General features: G+C 43.8%; 2 protein-coding genes across 2 annotated transcripts; one reads left to right on the plus strand and one right to left on the minus strand.

Annotated features, from left to right (window-relative positions):
- Nucleotides 1-476: 476 nt before the first annotated feature.
- On the plus strand, nucleotides 477-4,824 carry sarm1 (sterile alpha and TIR motif containing 1; the record flags this gene model as incomplete). Its single annotated transcript, XM_084466343.1, has 8 exons — nucleotides 477-1,036; nucleotides 1,179-1,797; nucleotides 1,911-2,123; nucleotides 2,225-2,316; nucleotides 2,936-3,262; nucleotides 3,726-3,915; nucleotides 4,306-4,427; nucleotides 4,692-4,824. The coding sequence occupies exons 1-8, from the start codon at nucleotides 579-581 to the stop codon at nucleotides 4,822-4,824; spliced, it is 2,154 nt and encodes a 717-aa protein (XP_084322469.1). The 5' UTR covers nucleotides 477-578.
- Nucleotides 4,825-5,641: 817 nt separating this feature from the next.
- On the minus strand, nucleotides 5,642-10,591 carry slc46a1 (solute carrier family 46 member 1). Its single transcript, XM_084466965.1, has 6 exons — nucleotides 10,111-10,591; nucleotides 9,617-10,008; nucleotides 9,012-9,505; nucleotides 8,125-8,208; nucleotides 7,453-7,609; nucleotides 5,642-6,694 (listed from the first exon to the last, which is right to left on the minus strand). Exons 1-6 carry the CDS (start codon nucleotides 10,417-10,419, stop codon nucleotides 6,646-6,648), a joined length of 1,485 nt encoding a protein of 494 aa, XP_084323091.1. The 5' UTR covers nucleotides 10,420-10,591; the 3' UTR covers nucleotides 5,642-6,645.
- Nucleotides 10,592-18,919: the final 8,328 nt, after the last annotated feature.

The raw sequence follows: 18,919 nt of genomic DNA on the forward strand, positions 1-18,919 counted from the left end.
TGGATGATGGTATGGAGTTTATTTTTTAATTCATAACAAAAACACACTAACGTTTGCGATATCGTTGCGATGGAAGCGGGGCCGTTGTTGTTCTACGTCAAGATAACGTAGCACATCTAGCCGACAACAACAACAGGGTCTATTGTGCAGTGATTCTCCTCCTCCTGGAAATACTTTATAACGCTGAAATATCTGTCTAATAGACATATATTATTTACTTGTAAGTAGAAGTATCCATTACGGTTATATCGTATCTGTTTGCTATAATCCACCAGACAGGTGCAGAGCTGTGCAATCATCCTGACGCTAACACCTCAACCTTTTGTGCAACGAGTCGATCCACTTATCTCCTTACATGACAACACAGGGTGATGCAGTTTGGTGAACGCGTTAGTCATCATCTCGTACACCGAGGACAGGTGTTTTGGTGTCGTCTTGTGTGTACCCTGAGCACGTCGAGGAAACAAGCCTCGGTGGTTTAGGGCCTTGGTCCCCAAACAACCTTCACATCCGCTGACAAGAGTCAATCGCATCGAAACAGTGGATCTGCTTTACTTTCATATTTTTGATGTCAGTAGATGCTTTTGTCTGTATCTATCTTTCTGTGGAGGCTGTATCGACACATCTCCATCATGTTTAGCTCAGAGAGACTAACGGTACCAGAATACGTCAGCCGCCTGCAGACCCGTCGCAGCGGCGCGGAGCCCAGAGCCGTCTCGCCGGGCATCAACGCGGATGTTCAGGCGGTTCTAGAAAATGTGCTTCCCGCGCTCCGGTCCTCTATTAAGAGACTCAAATCTGCTAAAGATACTGCCGATTTAGATGAAACGAGAAAGGCAATCGCGGAAATATTCCAGCTGGTGGAGGAGGCCTGGGTATTGCCCGCTGTAGGACGTCAGGTGGCTGAGGACATTTGCAACAGAATCCGTCTGGATGGGGGACTGGAACTGCTCCTTCAGCTTCTTCAAATCCCTGCCGTTGAGATCACCTATGAGTCGGCAAAACTGCTTGAGCAGATTCTGGTGATGGAGAATAGGTAAGCCTGCCTAATAATCCTTCAGGAAATCAATGAACAAACCATAATGACTATCTAAAACGGATCTCTATGATAACAATATTAAAATTTCATACGTTGTGACCTGCTCCTTACACCATTGCTATTCTTCTTCTTGGCACAGAGACTACGTGGCACGCATGGGGCTGGGGGTCATCCTCAACCTCACCCGGGAGCAGGAAGACGCTCAGCTGGCCCGCAGCGTCTCGGGCATCCTGGAGCACATGTTCAAGCACACGGAGGAGACGTCCGTCCACCTCATCTCCGACGGCGCCCTGGACGCGCTGCTCTTCTGGTGCCGCGGCACGGACCCCACGCTGCTGCGCCACTGCGCCGTGGCGCTGTCCAACTGCGCCATGTACGGCGGCCACCGGTGCCAGCGGCTCATGATCGAGAAGCAGGCTGCCGAGTGGCTCTTCCCCTTGGCCTTCTCCAAGGAGGACGAGCTCATCCGCTTCTATGCCTGCCTGGCCGTGGCCGTGCTGGCCGCCAACCGGGAGATCGAGAAGGAGGTGGTGGCGTCAGGGACGCTGGAGCTGGTGGAGCCCTTCATCTCCTCCCTGGACCCGGAGGACTTTGCCCGCAACCTGCTGGACAACGCCGACAGCATGCAGGGCCGGACGGCGGCCGACCTGCAGCACCTGCTGCCCCTGCTGGATGGCACGCGGGTGGAGGGGAAGTGCATCGCCGCCTTCTACCTCTGCGTGGAGACCAGCATCAAGTCCCGCCAGCGCAACACCAAGGTACCGCCCACCATGGCCCCCAGGCGCCACTGCCCTTACTCCCTGCGTTGCCGTCAAGTGGTCTGATGTTTTTAACTGTTTTTCCTTTGTGAATTGTTTTTTCCACAATGCAGATTTTCCAAGAGATCGGAGCGGTGCAGAGCCTGAAGAGGATCGTCATGTACTCCACCAACGGCACCACGTGTTCCCTGGCCAAGCGGGCGTTGAGTATGATGGGCGAGGAGGTTCCCAGGAAGGTGTTGTCGTCGGTGCCCAACTGGAAGAACTGTGAGGTGCTGAGGTGGCTTCAGCAGGTGGGCTTCAGTGCCTTTTGTGACCGCTTCCAGGTGAGTTATGTTATTCACTGAAGGATTAACAGTGAGATGTGGTTATGTTTAATGCAACACTGGAGTCATGGAGGCCCATCCGTTTCATGTTTTTAATCCAGGAGCTCCAGGTAGACGGAGACCTTTTGTTGAACATTACAGAGCAGGACCTGTGCTCAGATTTGGGAATGACGGCCGGCCTCACACGCAAAAGGTTGGTGGTAACGAAAACAGCACCGCTCTGATGTAGTGCTGCAACCATTATTATCATAGTTGATTAATCTAATTATATATATATTTTACCTTTTTTCAGTGTCCAAGGTAATGTCTTTCCATTCATTTTATAATGATCCATGAACCAATAATTGAAATTAACTGCAATAAATTGTACTTGAAATATTACTTAGGAATACTACTACTACTAACAAATAATTGATTATCTAAAATTTGATTTAAAATTTTAGATTTTCTGTTGATTGACTGATTGATGAATTGACTAATGATTGCAGCCCTAGTCTGATTACTGTTACTATATATTTATTAACCAGACTTTCAGACACACAACAGCAAATGAAAATGGCTTTCATGAGCAAACTATGGAAGGAAATGCTAATATAAGTAGGATGTTTTCATTCAGAAGAAAGACTATTATCTCCACTTCTCCCCTATCATGGAATGGGATTGAAGAACGGTTCAAGTTTCCGACTTTCAAGGCACACCTGACTGTCATCCATTTAAAAACAAATCACGTTGTGTTATGAAGTATGCTGGCTCTTCTGTTCTGAAAATATACATAATTGCATTTCAAATGTCCTGATGTCCTAAATACACAGGTTCCTCCGAGACCTGCGCGTGTTGAAGACCTACGCCAATTACTCAATGTGTGACCCCAACAACCTAGCCGACTGGCTGGCCGAGGTAGACCCCCGCTTCAGGCAGTACACCTACGGCCTGGTCCAGTCAGGGGTGGACCGCCACAGCATCCAGAGCCTGACCGACCCACAGCTCCACCATGACTGCCACGTAGAGAACAGCTTTCACCGGGCCAAGATCCTGGCGGCCAACCGCAGGCCCATCAAACCCTGCCTCACAGACGCCCAGCCTCCAGGACCCGACGTCTTCATCAGCTACCGGAGGACCACCGGCTCCCAGCTGGCCAGGTCAGTGGGCCTGTTAGGAGAAGCAGTTACGACACGTAAAGGAAATTAATCTGGGTTCTGTAAGGATATGTGGATAAAGAATATATTATAACACTGTTGGTGTTCTGCATGAAGATGTGTATGCATGGATCTTTACCCAAATGACTTCTACTTATAAAGATTATCTTTCATGAATGTATCAGGGTAGGAAAGTATCTTTTGTGAGGTATGTTTCGGGGGCGTTTCCAGGGGCAATTTGTTCTCAATCTTTCTCTATGATAAATTACAGACCAATATTCAATTAAAACAGTAACATACAGAAGTTAACTCTTTATTTTACTTGGGCATATAAAACCCCCTGACAACCCAATTTTGACGGCAATTGTAATTGGTTGTTAAGCCCCTGTTAATCTCTGACCCTGGAGTGCATCAGTGAGCATGTTATCTGTCACTGACGCTGCTGTCGGCCTCGCCCCTCCCACAGTCTACTGAAGGTGCACCTCCAGGTGCGAGGGTTCAGCGTGTTCATAGACGTCGAGAAGCTGGAGGCGGGAAAATTTGAGGACAAGCTCATTCAGAGTGTGCAGCGCGCACGCAACTTCATCCTGGTGCTGTCTGCCAACGCGCTCGACAAGTGCATGGGAGACACCGGCATGAAGGACTGGGTTCACAAGGTCAGCACACCACACCGCTGCATAAAGACTTCAGAAGGCCTCACATGATCAGAGCCTGTGATTTACAGTCGTTCAGATTCCATCTCCGCACCGGGCGAGCTGCCAACACACACTCCACGGTGCCAAGTGTAAGCAGTAGGGAAATAAAAGATGCAAATACAGGAATGACAACTCAGTTATCCTTAGAAGCTATTAATCAAAAACTGAAGACAGATTAGCGAGCAATAAATTGAGGTTGAATGGTGGAACATTTAAGTTTAAACATAGCATTTCGACCATCAGCACCTCTTCCGCCTGCTTGGCAGCTCAAATATCTCTAAAGGACCTCCACAATGCATCCATGGTAGGGTTGCCGACTCTAAAAACATTTTGCCCTTTTCTCACTAACAGGAGATTGTGACCGCCTTAGCTGGGAAGAAAAACATAGTTCCGGTCACTGATAATTTCATGTGGCCGGAGCCCATGTCCCTGCCTGAGGACATGAGGCCCATCCTCAACTTTAATGGCATTAAGTGAGTCACGACAATTCGATTTTCTCCCCATTTTTGAGCCATAACACATTGGGATAAAGGCCTCCACGTCACAGTGGTGCCAATGGTTTAATGGTAGAACATTTTTGCAGTTTATTCTTCAGCTCGTTATTACTTTATGCTGTGTGTGTATATAAAAATTGGACATTAATTACCTCAGAGATAATTCAGGACATTTTAGTGGATTATTAGTGGAGAAAATGGGTGTTTTTGCAGGTACTGATATTTAACCCTTTCAACACGCAGGTGGTCCCATGAATACCAGGAGGCCTCAATTGAGAAAATCTTGCGCTTTCTGAAAGGAAACTGCAACCAGAACCAAGTGGATGGTACAGAAGGCTCCACGGAGCAGAAGCAGAAACAGAAATTAGCACGTTAATGACCAAAGCTATTAACCTAACCGATAAATCCCAAGTTAACGTTGCCTATACTCTACCGGCTCAGTGCGCATGTGAAGACGCAATGTTATATCAAGATTGTATGCTAATATCCAAAATTTAAACTGTGAGATTTAATTAGGGTATACTAATGGCCAAAACGTTGAACTTAATTATCCTTTGGATGTGTACATAGTCTTATTCTCAGGTTAATAACATGCCGTCCAGTTTAATTTTTATGTCCAGCCTAAAACTCTTTTCTAAAAAGCTTTTTTTCTTCTGTTCAAAGTATTCAAAGTAATAATTAACTAATAATCTATATTTCTTTCAGTTGCTTCTTCAATAATTTTTTTATTTCAAAATATTGTTTCATGTTCTTCAAATGAAATGAAGATTGTTATGATTATGTTTGTAAGTCAGCAGTTGGACTAACAACATAAAGACTAATCCATAAATCACACACAGTACAGGTCACAATAGTGTATGCTTCAGGCAATTTACACATCTGGAATCTGTTCCAAAGATACAGTATTCATTCCAAATGAATGTCAACTTTCTTTCCATGCTGTGTTGAGGAATTGCTTCCTGGCTTGACATTAGAAAAATGACTCCTTGCTAATGCTACCAGATTGCATCTTAAATGAACAGGTCTATAAAACAAGAAACTCACTAAAAGACAACCAGCAACACCACCATACCGCAGCTTAGGATACATAAGTAATCCTATGTACCAGGAAATGTTGAAGTTGTGATATATGAGGTCATATATATTGTTCAATAAAATAAGATACAAAATAAAAATTACTTTTATTGCAATGCTTTACAAATTATGTGCCTGTGCAGTTTCATACACATCTCTATTCATCTCAAAATGTTTAATCAAAAAACAATAAAATGTTTGGCTGAACAATTGCATAGCTTTTAAAAAAAATGTTTGTACAATGTACAAAAAAAGTGCATACATTCACATAAGAATTAAGGTTCTATAAATACAGATTTTAATACGATCATAGTACAATCTTGATAAAAATAAACAATGAATATTATCTTTGGCAACATCGCACCGATACATTTGATAGAACACGACTAGCCTACTTAAATGATCACGTAAAAAAAGTAGTTGTGCCCCTACGTTACTTAGCCTTCGCCCCCTCACACTGTGCTCTTTACATGCCTGCTATTCACCCCTTGTGGTCCGGGGCTATCCGATACATGGTGCTGGAGCAATCAGGACTCCAAGGGGAATTTGGTAGAACTATCCATTTCATGTGGATGGAGCTTCAGATGTAACTTGGTAATCCCTGAATGGTGCTTACGCTACTTAGCATTTAAGTCCCCCTGGTTTAGTAATTAAGCTAACTGATGGTCAGACTTAAACACACATGAAGTGTGTGCCCACACACTGGTGCCCATCAATCTGCTATGACACCTCCATACTATAGTATTATATTGTATCGCTAGTATATCTCAAACTCACCAAGTCCCTTTATATTCAAAGAAAGCAGCTTTAGGCTTCACATTTGCACCGTTTTTTGCATCGTCTTGATAACATTAAAAGGTACATTGGACATTTAGATCAGCAATGACTGTACCGAAACGTACTCACATTCAGTGTAAAATATGTTTATATGCAGATTATGGATCGTTGAGTTAGATTTTCTTTGGTTTGATATGTAGGAAAATCCAATGATTCTGCACTGAAATCCAGCTGCCCCTGTACTGCCCCCCACCCCCCAGACATCACAGTTGTGTGCAAGTGCACTGACATAAACGCTGAGACTGTGGGTTAATGATCAGATATTCTGGTGGACTTTGGCTCTCTGTTAAGATTCCCTGCTGTCCTCTCTTCTTTTGTCCAGACACTCCAGGCTCCTAGAGACAAACAAAATGGCAGGGAAGATAATATTACAACACACCCACAAGTCATCTGGACAGTCTCTTTCAAATGTAACATTTTCATTTTTCAACTTAGTTTCTCAATATGAATTATTCAACTGATACAGCAAACTGACAGAGTGCTAGTAACCACAAATAATTATCCATTCCTTTTCTCCTCTCTATCTCTATTATATATTATCCTCCATTTGAAGCAATTAGTGAGCTACAGCTTTTAACATGGGAAAAACAAAGGGATGAAATGTATTGTGAATTTGTGAATTTTTACTCTTAATCACATTAAGTACAATAAACCTGTACTTTGAATGCCATCAGGAATTTCTTATTTTTGCTGTACCACTTTTGTCACAAGCAGATATAATACATTTTCAGGTGCAAGTGGTTGAGCTTTGTCAGGTGTGGAGAAATAGGAGGGGGCGTGGCACTCTGGACCCAATTAGAAGACAGGTGGCGTTGGGCAGCTGTTATCAATGTACTGATCACCCTCCTTCTCGTGAAAGCATGGAGCTGGACCTACTGAATAGAGAGCTGGCTGTGAAAACTGGCTTCTTTTAGTTGTGTTGTATAAACTTCTGTTTTCAGTTCAACCCTGTGTCTGCATCCTTGTTTACATATAAAACATATCAACGTCGAGGAAACTTTCAGTAAAATGAACCCCCTGCTCCCATGCTGCAGCATTCCCAGTGGGAGTGGGAACAGTCGCGTGTCTCTGACCCAGGTGGTCGTTCACCTACCCGATGATTCCAGCAGGGATGAGGAGGACGATGGCACCGAAGAGGAAGGGGAAGCCCTTGAGGAGGTGCAGTGTGGCTGGGTAGATGGAATTGAAGAGGCCGCTGGCCACCAGAGAAGACAAACCCTCCACACAGGCAACCGAGGCAAACAGGGCACCTGGAACCAAAAGGTAGATGGCAGGTATGTCACCCCTGCCTTTTGAATACCATACAACTGTACAATGTTAAATAGATGTAACATTAAGGCCAAAGCCATAGAAAATCGATCAAAACGTGGAACTACACTAAGCTTTTCTTACTAGATGTAACCATGAGGTTCCAGTACAGTAAGTACAGTACAGAAAGTAGTAGTCTCACATTATTATTTTTTATAACTTTACTAATGTCACTACCACAAGCTTTTCCATTGGTTTTATCCAAGCTGATTATTAAAAAAAACTGTGTTCCGGTTCATAGAAACCATATCAAATACATACATCCACCCATACATATGTAAATCACATTAACCTTTAACTCCTAAATGATATACACCATTAATTGATATCCTATTTTTACAAACTAGTGTGGACTATATACTCTTCCAGTTTTTCTTTTGCATGTTCGATCAGTAGGCTATACAATATGAGTCTCAATTGCAAAAAATAAATGCGCTGTGTTTGATCCTCTACCGACCTTGTTCTGATGGGCTCACTAGCTTGGAGAGCTTGGACCTGAGCACCGGGGTGGCCGCCATGTAGAGAAAACACAGCCCATAACCTGGCAGGGAGGCAAGGGTGTTGACTCATTATCACAGTCATGTCACGTCATGCAGTCACTGCCAAACCAGTGTTTCCTGGCGAGTACTCTGTTCCTGATGACCTGAAAGAACATGACGATGAATCGTCTAATGTGATCTAAGCTTTTGGTGAATCAATGCCAGAAAAAGAAACCCCAAATAAACCAGACCAACAATCGGATATGATTGGATATGACCTGCTACGCTATGCTACCTTTTGTCCCACTTTAGGAAATTGTCAAAGGCAGAGGAAAAGTTTTTCTGCGGTTTTCTGCTCAGTTACTGTATTTGAAGTCCAATAAGTGTGCTATATAATTACAGAACCCATATAATGTCAGTTTTCTTAAAAATATGTGGATTTGGTTGAGGAAAAGACTAAATAAAAAGGACTAAGGTCCCAATCACAGTGAACACATTTAACAGGGTCGGCTATTTTGGAATGGTTAGCAATAGGAAACACGCGCCGGGTGTTTTTGGCACCCTGGATGCCCCCAGTTGAAAAAAAGTAAACTCAAAAAAGTAAAAGTAAAAGTGCAAAAGCTGTGCAACATTAAAAGGCACGGCGTGCTGCCCTGCTTATTTTCCAGGCTTGAACAAAAACACACACGTTCTACAGCCTGCAAAATATATATGTGTATGTGACCAGCACCTAAACAGCAACACGGAAGACTTATCTCAAACGTTGTTCCAGTTTAACGAAAGTAATTGTAGCCAACTCTTCTAATGAAGCCACGTAGACTGAGAAGTGACAGGTTGTCAGGCGGTCAGTATCCGCGTCTCTCACCCGTGAACATGAGCTTTGTGTTGTCGGCGAAGGCGATCACCGCCAGCCCGACCACGTTGGAGGCCAGCCCGGCGACGGCCACCCAGGCGTCGGCCGCGCACAGCTGCAGGAGCCTCAGGCCCAGCAGGCTGCTCAGGTAGCCCAGGTGCTGGGCGGCCGAGCCGTAGCCGATCAGTGTGGGGCCCCAGCACAGTGGGGCGCTCAGCTCGTACAGTACGTAGAGCTCCCTGCTGCCGAAGTGCACCGTCACCACCAGGAAGAAGCACAGCGTGTACAGCCACAGCCTCCGCCGCCAGGCCCCGTCCCCTCCACCTTCTCCCTCTGCCCCGCCGCCGCCGCCTCCTCCAGAGTAGAGGCGGTAGACGGCCCGGTGGTGCCGGGCGGTGAGGAGCTTGGCACTGGGGTCCGGCGTCACGGACTCGGGGACAAACAGGTAGGCGTACAGGCCGGCCGCCACATTGGTGACTATCACCAGCCAGAAAGGGTTGATATACCTGAACAAATTGACCATGTAATGACAATCTGACAATGTAATGATATTTGAAATTACAATTTTGCTCATTGGTGAATGGAACCATTGGAGAATGGTTCTGAGATGAGCATACCCCTGGGCCCGGCGCCACTGCCCTCCGATGATGCTAGCGAACATGCCCGCTGTGCCAAGGCACGCCTCCAGCACCGCCACTCGAAACGTACGCGACCTTCGGTCACTGGTGTCGGCCACGTATGAGAAGCAGCCTGCGAGGATGGAGTTGAAGTCCCCCGAGAGGCCACTTAAAAGCCGCCCCACCAGGAAGTAGGCCACGGGCAACTTCTGGTACATCACCACCAGGTACACCACCGTCTGCAGAGCCAGGCCCACGCTGGGCAGGATGAGGACCGGTCTCCGGCCAGCTTGGTCACTCCATGAGCCGAGGAGGGTCGTTACCACCGCTCCTACTGCAAAGCCCCCCAGGTTAATGTACAAGTTCCAGTGGGCGGTCAGGGTCTCCACTTCCTGAAGCAAAATAAAAACATTTGAGAGAACGTTATGTGGGGATAAACAACCTGAAAACTGTTGTAGTTACTTCCTTTTACGTCCAATTACATAGCACACTACCTTTTGAAGAGGGTCCGGGTCCGCCGAGGTATTGCCGCACCCCCCGCCCTTGGTACCGTTGTATCCCAGGTCCTCACTGATGCGCTCCCATAAATACTGAGTGGACAGAGGAGCTTGGAGAGCTATCGAGAACATTGCAAGAAATAAGACTGGCTCAACAGACAGGCCGAAAGGACATGCAAAAGGAGGACGTCTGCAACTATTTCTCTGAATTTCTACGTCTTCGTTTGGTGAAGAAGTTGTGATTTCATCGTCCGAGGATGTAAGGTTATCCGTGGGCAGGATGGCCACGGTGTCCCGTTCTTCCATGTCTGACTAGTATGACTTCAACACCAAGTCCAAACACGAGTAAACTATAGTCGTTTAGAGAAACTTTCCTCCTCCGAAATGGTTTGATGCACCGCCGTTACCTTGGTCAATCATATCCAGAGATGTGTTGAATTGAGCAACTTGATTTCAATGGACGTAAACAAAAAGTTAACTTACTGACGCAGACGCTTGCTCGAGTCTTTCACATACGTGTAGTAAACACCATTTACCAGAATGATGTTGCCCCGTCTGGATAGATGTGTGTACTGCACACCATAATATGGAGACATCATAGGTATAAATTCTTGCAATAAAAGGAAATAAACTTCTCTTAATAGCCGATTGAAGTTCCACTGCAGACACACACACACACACACACACACACACACACACACACACACACACACACACACACACACACACACACACACACACACACACACACACACACACACACACAGCTCCCCTCCACGTGAGGTAAAGGTACATTTTTTGTTTGTTTGCTCGTGGGAGTGAAGCGGCTATTTTGTTTTGGGCCTCCACCTACCCGAGCGTCGACCCAGGCCTGCAACGTGTGGTTATATTTTGTCTTTTGTTATACTTTATATTATCTGGTTGAAGTGTATTATATTCAATCAATGTGTTTCCATGTGTGAATAGCAATGAAAAATACTATTGGTCTATGTTCTATTGTATTATTGATGACCATTTAATTTAATCTGTGCTACAGTAAACATTTGATATATTCTGACTAACAAGAATATGTGTGTCTGATTAGCATTTACTCTGCCAGTAATTCTTATTCAGGAGGAACTAGTTGAGAAGTGTACTATTAGGTAACCATTAGATAATTTAATTCACTACAAACTAATAAATTGTGCAGATTTCTACACATAGTGTGTGGTCGGTTAAATTGAACTCTGGAGCGTCCCAGGTTGATCAAATGAGATGGTCATGGCATTGGGGCGCTACATATACTTGGCTCAAACATTTTAAAGTTAGTCTATGCATTATTACCTGTTGGCCTATATCTCAAAAGCAAAATGGTGTTAACCAGAATATCCTGAAGGCGGTGTTCATTTTTTTTCTTAGTTATAATAATCCTCAGATCAAAATCGTTCCAATATGAAAAGGGAACAACCACCCACAAATATTATACTTCACATCAGAAAAAAATCGTATCAAATTGAATCACAAGAAAACGGATATAGTGGGAAAATTAAAATTATCAAACCTCTACTGCAGGCATGGGTAATATACATGTGAGTAATACCCATTTTAAAGCATGTTCAAATTACATCTCTGCTATTGACTGGGGTTTTCTTAAAAAAAATACTGCAATAACACCTAACTTACCCATAAAGAAGCCATTCAACCCATTGAATAAATGACAATAGTTTCATTGTTGCACACAGGCACGCACACAAACACACTCTGAAGGGAAGGGACATCAGCAAAGGCCCCCTGGTCTCAGCTGACATTGATTAATTTCCACATCATGTCAAGATAGCACCGGCTAGAAAAGGAAAAGCACAGGTGTGCTCGATCTCAATTTGGTTTGTAATTGAGATAACGTGTATGCAATGGTGTGAGCCAGTACCTGAGCCTCACCACCAGCCCTGGAAGATGCAGTGGTTGTGAAGAGCATCATCAAACTAGTCCGCTGCCATGCTTGTTGACAGGGACCCCAACACAAAGGGCACAGATATGACTACACCATCAATTGATGAGCGTGGAGACAGACATTCAAATTGTCCTAACGTTGTACAAAGCCGATAAATCTGGGACTCTCCCGGTTTCTCATCCCCATTTTCCTCAGGGGGAATACAGAACCATTCTCAGCTGTTTGACGTGGGAAAAGTACCAGTCCCTCAGCAAGGTGAAATGGAGAGATCTTCCTTTGTAATAGGATGCAAGTAAAAGAGGTTGTGAGCACAGAACAAAACATGGACAGACATAACTTGAGGGCCAGATTTAAATGATTGTCAGTCATTGCTGTTGGCATTACCTGAAGGGAAACAAAGTTATGCGCCAAGTGTATCTTGGTTGAAAATGACTTATTTATATAATTTAAAAGAACTTCCTTCTCTTTTAAACTTCCTTATATTTTAACATAATTTTAACATCTGTTGTGATGGCAACTCTGGATGTTTACCGCTATGCACATTATTTCATGGTCTGTTTTTCAAATTCCTTGCCTGCACCAAGAATGCCCAACATGCAACTCTACCAATGCACTTGTTTAGAGGACATCCTATTCCGGGATGACCCTGCAGAGTTCCACAACACATAGTTTGTCTGCCATACGGATTCTCAAAGTGTTAGAGTTGTCTTGAGCAGTCCGAAGACTTATTGATAATTTATTTAACAAGGGAAATGGCATGACACTGCTCAAGATCATGAGGACTTCTTCAGCCCTCTTCCTATCTAGACCCTCTTTGTGGAGCATGAATCTGCTGCACTACCAACCGTTTTTCTCCTCAATCCGGTCACCATTCCAAACAATCAAGGTCAGCACCAGCTAATACGCCTTCAGCAGACTAAGCAATTAGCACTGCACACAAAATGCATGCAAAATATTATCAGTTATTCTTTTTCAATAGCCTAACTTAAGCAGCTTAAGTGAGCCTGTATTTTGGAGAGTTCCGCTCCGTGGACGTGCGTCAGGTGGGACTCTGATCACTTTTTGGCAAGAGAACCGAGCGACCAAGCGGCTGTCTGAGCAAACCACAGGAGGGATCAACTACCAACTTTTGTAAGTCAAAACCGTAGTCCATTTTTCAATGGAGACAATCAGCGAACAGCGTAAATAGATACTGGAGTGGCTACAGATGAAAATACAGCCTATAGAAACAAGGATTCACTGATACAAAGCATCGGATTTAAAAATGGGTGTACTTTCTGATAGTGAGCATGTATTGAATCAACCAAAATCAAAATCGACCTCAACGTCATTGTTCTCAGCCACTCCCTCTGTTCGTGATTGGCCTAGCCAGAGATTTGGCTGAAAAAACCTGCGAACATACCGCAGACCCAGACGTGGTACTGAAGGTAAATGAGAATTGAGCGGACGTAGGCGGGCGGTGCCAGGCTAACCGCTTTCTAGATGTGGGTCTGGATATCCAGGCTATGAACAATGTACATTTGATTTACATTTTTCTTTCAAATTAAATAAAAGAATGATCTCTTCAATCCAAGGACATCAACACATAGGAGAAGGGAGAGAATGTATTCTGTGTGGATTGTTCCCAGGTTCTACAGAACCTGGGAACAATCCACACATAATGCACAGAATCCCAGGTTCTACAGAACCTGGAAACAATCCACACAGAATACATTCTCTCCCTTCTCCTCCCAGCCTGCTGCTGGGCTTCATGGTCATCACGGCCTTCCTGTCCATGTGGATCAACACACGACCGCCACGGCCATGATGCTGCCCATTGCCCACTGGGTCCTGCAGCAGCTGAGTGCCGTGGAGGGCCAGGCTGACCAGGGGGATCGCTCCAAGACGAGCCAAGAGAACCAGGCCTTTGAGCCGCACGACCCCCGTCGGAGGACCACAGAGGCAATGAGCTTGAGTCTGAGGAGAATGCAGGTGGAGGAGTTCTGGCTGCCTAGATGGCACGTTTCTTTGTCAGACTTTATAGTTTATAGCATACCATGTGTAGCTCAACTGGTCGAGAATCTGAGGAGAATGCAGTCGGCATTGGTAGGAGTTCTGGCTGCCTGGATGTATTTTTTGTAGTCGAGGATGGCCCCTTGCGATGATTCATCTTGTTTTCGAGGGCGGAGTCCAAACTTGAAACTTGGTTTGGCATGGTTTAGTGCTTTGATTACAAAGAGAAGCCGCCAAGCAAAAGTAATTTCTTAATTACTCAATTTAATATGACATCATTGGTCTGGTTTGAGAATGCAAATCACAGATCTATGACATTAATGGTCCGACCTTTCTGGGATATTTCTGGGATTTTGCGAGTAGAAAATAGCTTAGTGTGATGGTACCCCTTTGTAGTGTTGTTAAAAACATGTGTACCCTTTGTTGTTAACTCAAGGGATGATAATGTTGCATCACCTGAATTGAATTGTGGATGTGACTCAATTACTTGAAACACTTGAGATACTTTGTGGTTTTACACTTTCTTTGGCTGTTGGGAGGACTAAGAAACACAACAAAGACATACACAGGGAACATGAATTCACAAGAAGATGGCATGACCCTGCGCAACCCCAGGTAGTTAAAGTGGCATTAGGCTTTTAATGGGATTATGGACTTACTTAATAATTTGACACCATGCTTTCACACGCACCCTTTTGTTTTACAGTGGCTGATGTGGAAAACCTTGATTTAAAGCAGAGGGGCGTGAAGAGAGAACTCAAGTACTTAGACCTCTCTAAAGGCATGAGTCCCTGACAGGGACCACACCCAACGTCATCTTGAAGGGCCAGATTGATGAGTAGGAGCTTTCGATGATTACCCTAACCCTAACACACACACACACAGAAACACACACACACACACACATTCATGCAAATACATGCGTGAATTGGCACACACACAGACAAACACGCATACACACGACATACACATACATACATGCAGGAATACGTAGAGGTATACGTACCCCTACATACTGTACCTTCACACAGTATTGTATTATAGCGTGAAATATACACTTGGTCACTGTAACCCATGCTTCTCTTTCTGCAGACTCTTTCCAGGAAACAGGGACATCATCAACTTTGCAAGTTGGTCCTGCCTTTCGTTCCCAAACATTGCTGATGCTCATCTTCTCCTGGCTGTGGCTGCAATTCATGTACTTGGGCTTTAAGTAAGTATCATCCACGTGGTGGTGTGGGAAACATGTAACGACGTGGCAAGGTTGAACTCCCAACACCATCTACAAACGTCTCACCCTACTGCACATGCTGCCTCAGCATGAAGAAGTCCTTCGGATGCGGCAAAAGGAGCGCGAATGACCACGAGGCGTAACCAGGTGATGAAGGAGGAGTACAAGAAGCCGGGCAGCATAGGCTTTGCTGAGGACAGTGTGCTGGTCATCTTCGCGCTCCTGGTCATCCTCTGGTTCACCCGCGAGCCCGGCTTCATGCCTGGGTGGGCCACCACACTGTTTAACAAGGAAAAAACGTACGTCGCTTACGTACGCTCACGTTTTAGTGAAAACTTTTATGTTTCCAGTTATGTGACGGACGGAACCGTGGCCGTCTTCATGTCGTCTTTATTCTTCTGCATCCCTTCTGAGCTGCCCAGGTTCTCGGAGAAGCATACAAATGGTACGTTCCCTAGTTAGGATTTACACTGTATGTTTACAGGCATGGGCTATGCAGAGGGTCTATTAAAAAGCACAGTGTTGTATCTAATGTTTTCTGGAAGGAGTCCCTTTTCTTCAGTCATCGTAATGAATACGCCCCATATTAGATAAGCAGTGGCATTGGTCTGCTTGAGGTCTGCTTGAAATCTGTCTAAACGGGTTGGCGGGGCGGACGCAAATAAGGGCAATTAAGACATGAGCTTTCAGATTTGTAAAATCCCGAGGCGAGAGTACTGTTAAATACCATGAGCAAAAAAACTACAACTAAGAAAAGCCCCAGCATTTCCATGGGGAAAATAGTTCACTTTGAGCGATTATTTTTAAACATACTCAAGTGAAAGTATCCAGGCCACTTTTTTGTGTTTGTATCATCACTACAGTGGTAGCATGAACTGGTTTTATTCAAACTGATTTCAGTGGGGAAACAATAACCCGTGACCGAACACAAGCTGCATCACAGCAAAACACCCATGTCAGGACTGTCAGGACTGTCAGGACTTCAGAGAGCGTACAGACGTTTGATTGCCCGAGGTGGAAACAGTGCTACAGCATGTGTGTCGGTCCCTGCATCCTGAATAAATGACTCAACACTCAACACAGGCTCTCTCAAGGTAACTTGAGTTGAGCGTTGACTACTGGTGCCATTTCATACTCCGTGGCAAAGCGTGTTTTGTACACAGAGAAGATCAATGGAAGATACGTTAAAAGCATGGTTGCCAATTCTGTGGCGCCATTGATTGCTGGGTACCCTGTGGTTTGTATACCATATTTCTTTGAGAAAGCTTATAGATTGAGTATAATATGGGGTCTAAAGCTAGTGGTAATTACATAACAAAGCAGTTGAATGAAGAATGTACTCCACCAAACAGCCACCTGCGTTTCCGAAGTGATCAAAAGTGACATGTCTATCTTTATTTTATGAGGAACCTTCGCTGTCATGCTGTCTCATCTTCAGACAGTAATCGCTGGATTCCCACAGGAATTCTGTTTATAATCACTTTGTCAACTGTTTTTTGCGAGTTAATAATAAATCTGCATTATGTGTTGAAAAGTATCCATCATTTCCCCCTCTCCATAACAGTAAGAGAGAAGCCCCCCTGGAGAGCCCCCCCAGCCCTTCTGACCTGGGACACGGTCCACCAGGAGATGCCCTGGAGCGTCATCCTGCTGCTGGGCGGCGGCTTTCCGCTCGCCAGAGGATGTGCAGTACGGTGGCTCTATGTAGATGGTGGACGTGTGTGTAGACAGTGACATAGTGAATGTCACTATCATCATCATGGGTTTGATGGTGTGTGTTCATTCATTCCCCTTTCATTCCCTCATCTTTTTAATATGTTCAGTAATAGTCATTAATAGAGTCATTCATTATCCATTTAATCTATTCATAAATAAAGTACCTTTGTTCATTAATGTAATAGGTTCATTCAGTTAACAAATGTAAATTTGTTGTACAGTCATACACTGGCCTCCATGAGTGTTGTGTCTGGAGGCAGCTCTGGTGGTGACTAGCGTGGTTCTGTGTGGACAGACCTCTGGACTGTCTGTTTTGTTGGGTGAAAGTCTCACCCCTGCGGAGCATCCCTCCTTTCACCATCCACTCCTGCTCGGTCTGCTGGTGACTACCTGCACAGAGTTCTCCAGCAACACGGCCACCACCAGCCTGTTCCTGCCCGTACTGGCCTCCATGGTGAGGCTGACATGCACATGACAAGAAGCACAGTGGACAACCCATACCACACTGATTTATGGCCATTAACTTAAAGGTGCTGTAGGTAAGTTGTAAGAGCTGCAAATGAATACAACACTTATCAATGGGGGAGAAGTGAAGGAGGGTCATCTGCTCTCTCTTCACAACTCTCAAATCGTACCTACAGCAGTTTAAACTGACTTATTGATATCAACCCAGGGACATAATCTAACTTTACTCCTTTTACCAGTTCCAATATTGAAATGTACTTCAATGCTAATACTAATATATATTATATGTATTAATGTCTGCATTTTGACTTATTTCAGCCTAATGTAAATTTGCAATAAATCCTAAAATGGAAATAGCAGCATGATGTGGTGTGTTCTTATCTCTTCTGTTTTAATACATAGAATATATTGTTATTATGGCTGTCAAACTATTACACATTCACACTTTTAAAATGATATTTTTAATCCACTCCAATTGAAGTCAAATGAGATTATCAAATGGAATGACACATTATAATTCATACTTAATAAGCAAAAACAAGACCAAGTGATCTTGAGGGAGTTTTATTTACTCACTCAGTGTGGGTTGAAAGTAAGTGGAACTAAAAACAAAAAAGATTTCTGATATGATGTATATCTGATATGTTGACATTCTGTGGGAAAAACCTTTCAAAATCACAGTGAAAAAAAACTGTGCGTTAATGCGTCACTTTTTATTAATCGAGTTAAAACACGCTAATTTTGACAGCCATAATTGCTATTAATTAATATTAAGTGAGTATTTATTGGCTGCTAGGGAGGCCTGACATCACATTTTCATTGTCATCAGGAGAAGCCTAGTGTTGTTGTAGGATCATGTTTACAAGACAAGACAATGTCAGTGTTAGAGTCAATCAAACGTGATTTATTATTTCTTGAGATGACTTGACCTGACTCTCGGATGAATAGTAGCTTTTTCATTGTGGATTAACTCAACTGTTTACAAAAATGTACAATCATGTGTTCAACTTGAATATTATTGTTACACCTAAAACATAAAACAGAAGAATTTCCAAAGACAAACATTAATTTACCATCAACTGTCCTGTGGGAAAAGGAAGTGCAATTGAACACATGTTCATTATGGAACATTATTTCATGATATGAGTTTACCTGGAGCAAACTACTGTATCATTTGTATTATTTCATTTTTCTTTTTCTTTCATATTGAATATCTTTCCTCATATATATAACAAAGAATAATATTTTTTAATCAGGATATGGTTATTTGATGGTTAAGGAATATTATTATTAAAAGCTGTGGTCTGTAATGAGATAATTCAATTTTCACACTTAAATATTAAACTAAAATGTTTGGTGTTGTTCTAAAATGGGGAATCTGCAGTATGAAAATGAAATAAATTTCAGTAGGCCCACTATTATTTTTATTACTATTATTATTACAGTTATTATGAATTTGTTTCTAGACGTTT

This window comes from Micromesistius poutassou, assembly GCF_964030765.1.
Source record: "Micromesistius poutassou genome assembly, chromosome: 4".
Taxonomy (NCBI): Eukaryota; Metazoa; Chordata; class Actinopteri; order Gadiformes; family Gadidae; genus Micromesistius; species Micromesistius poutassou.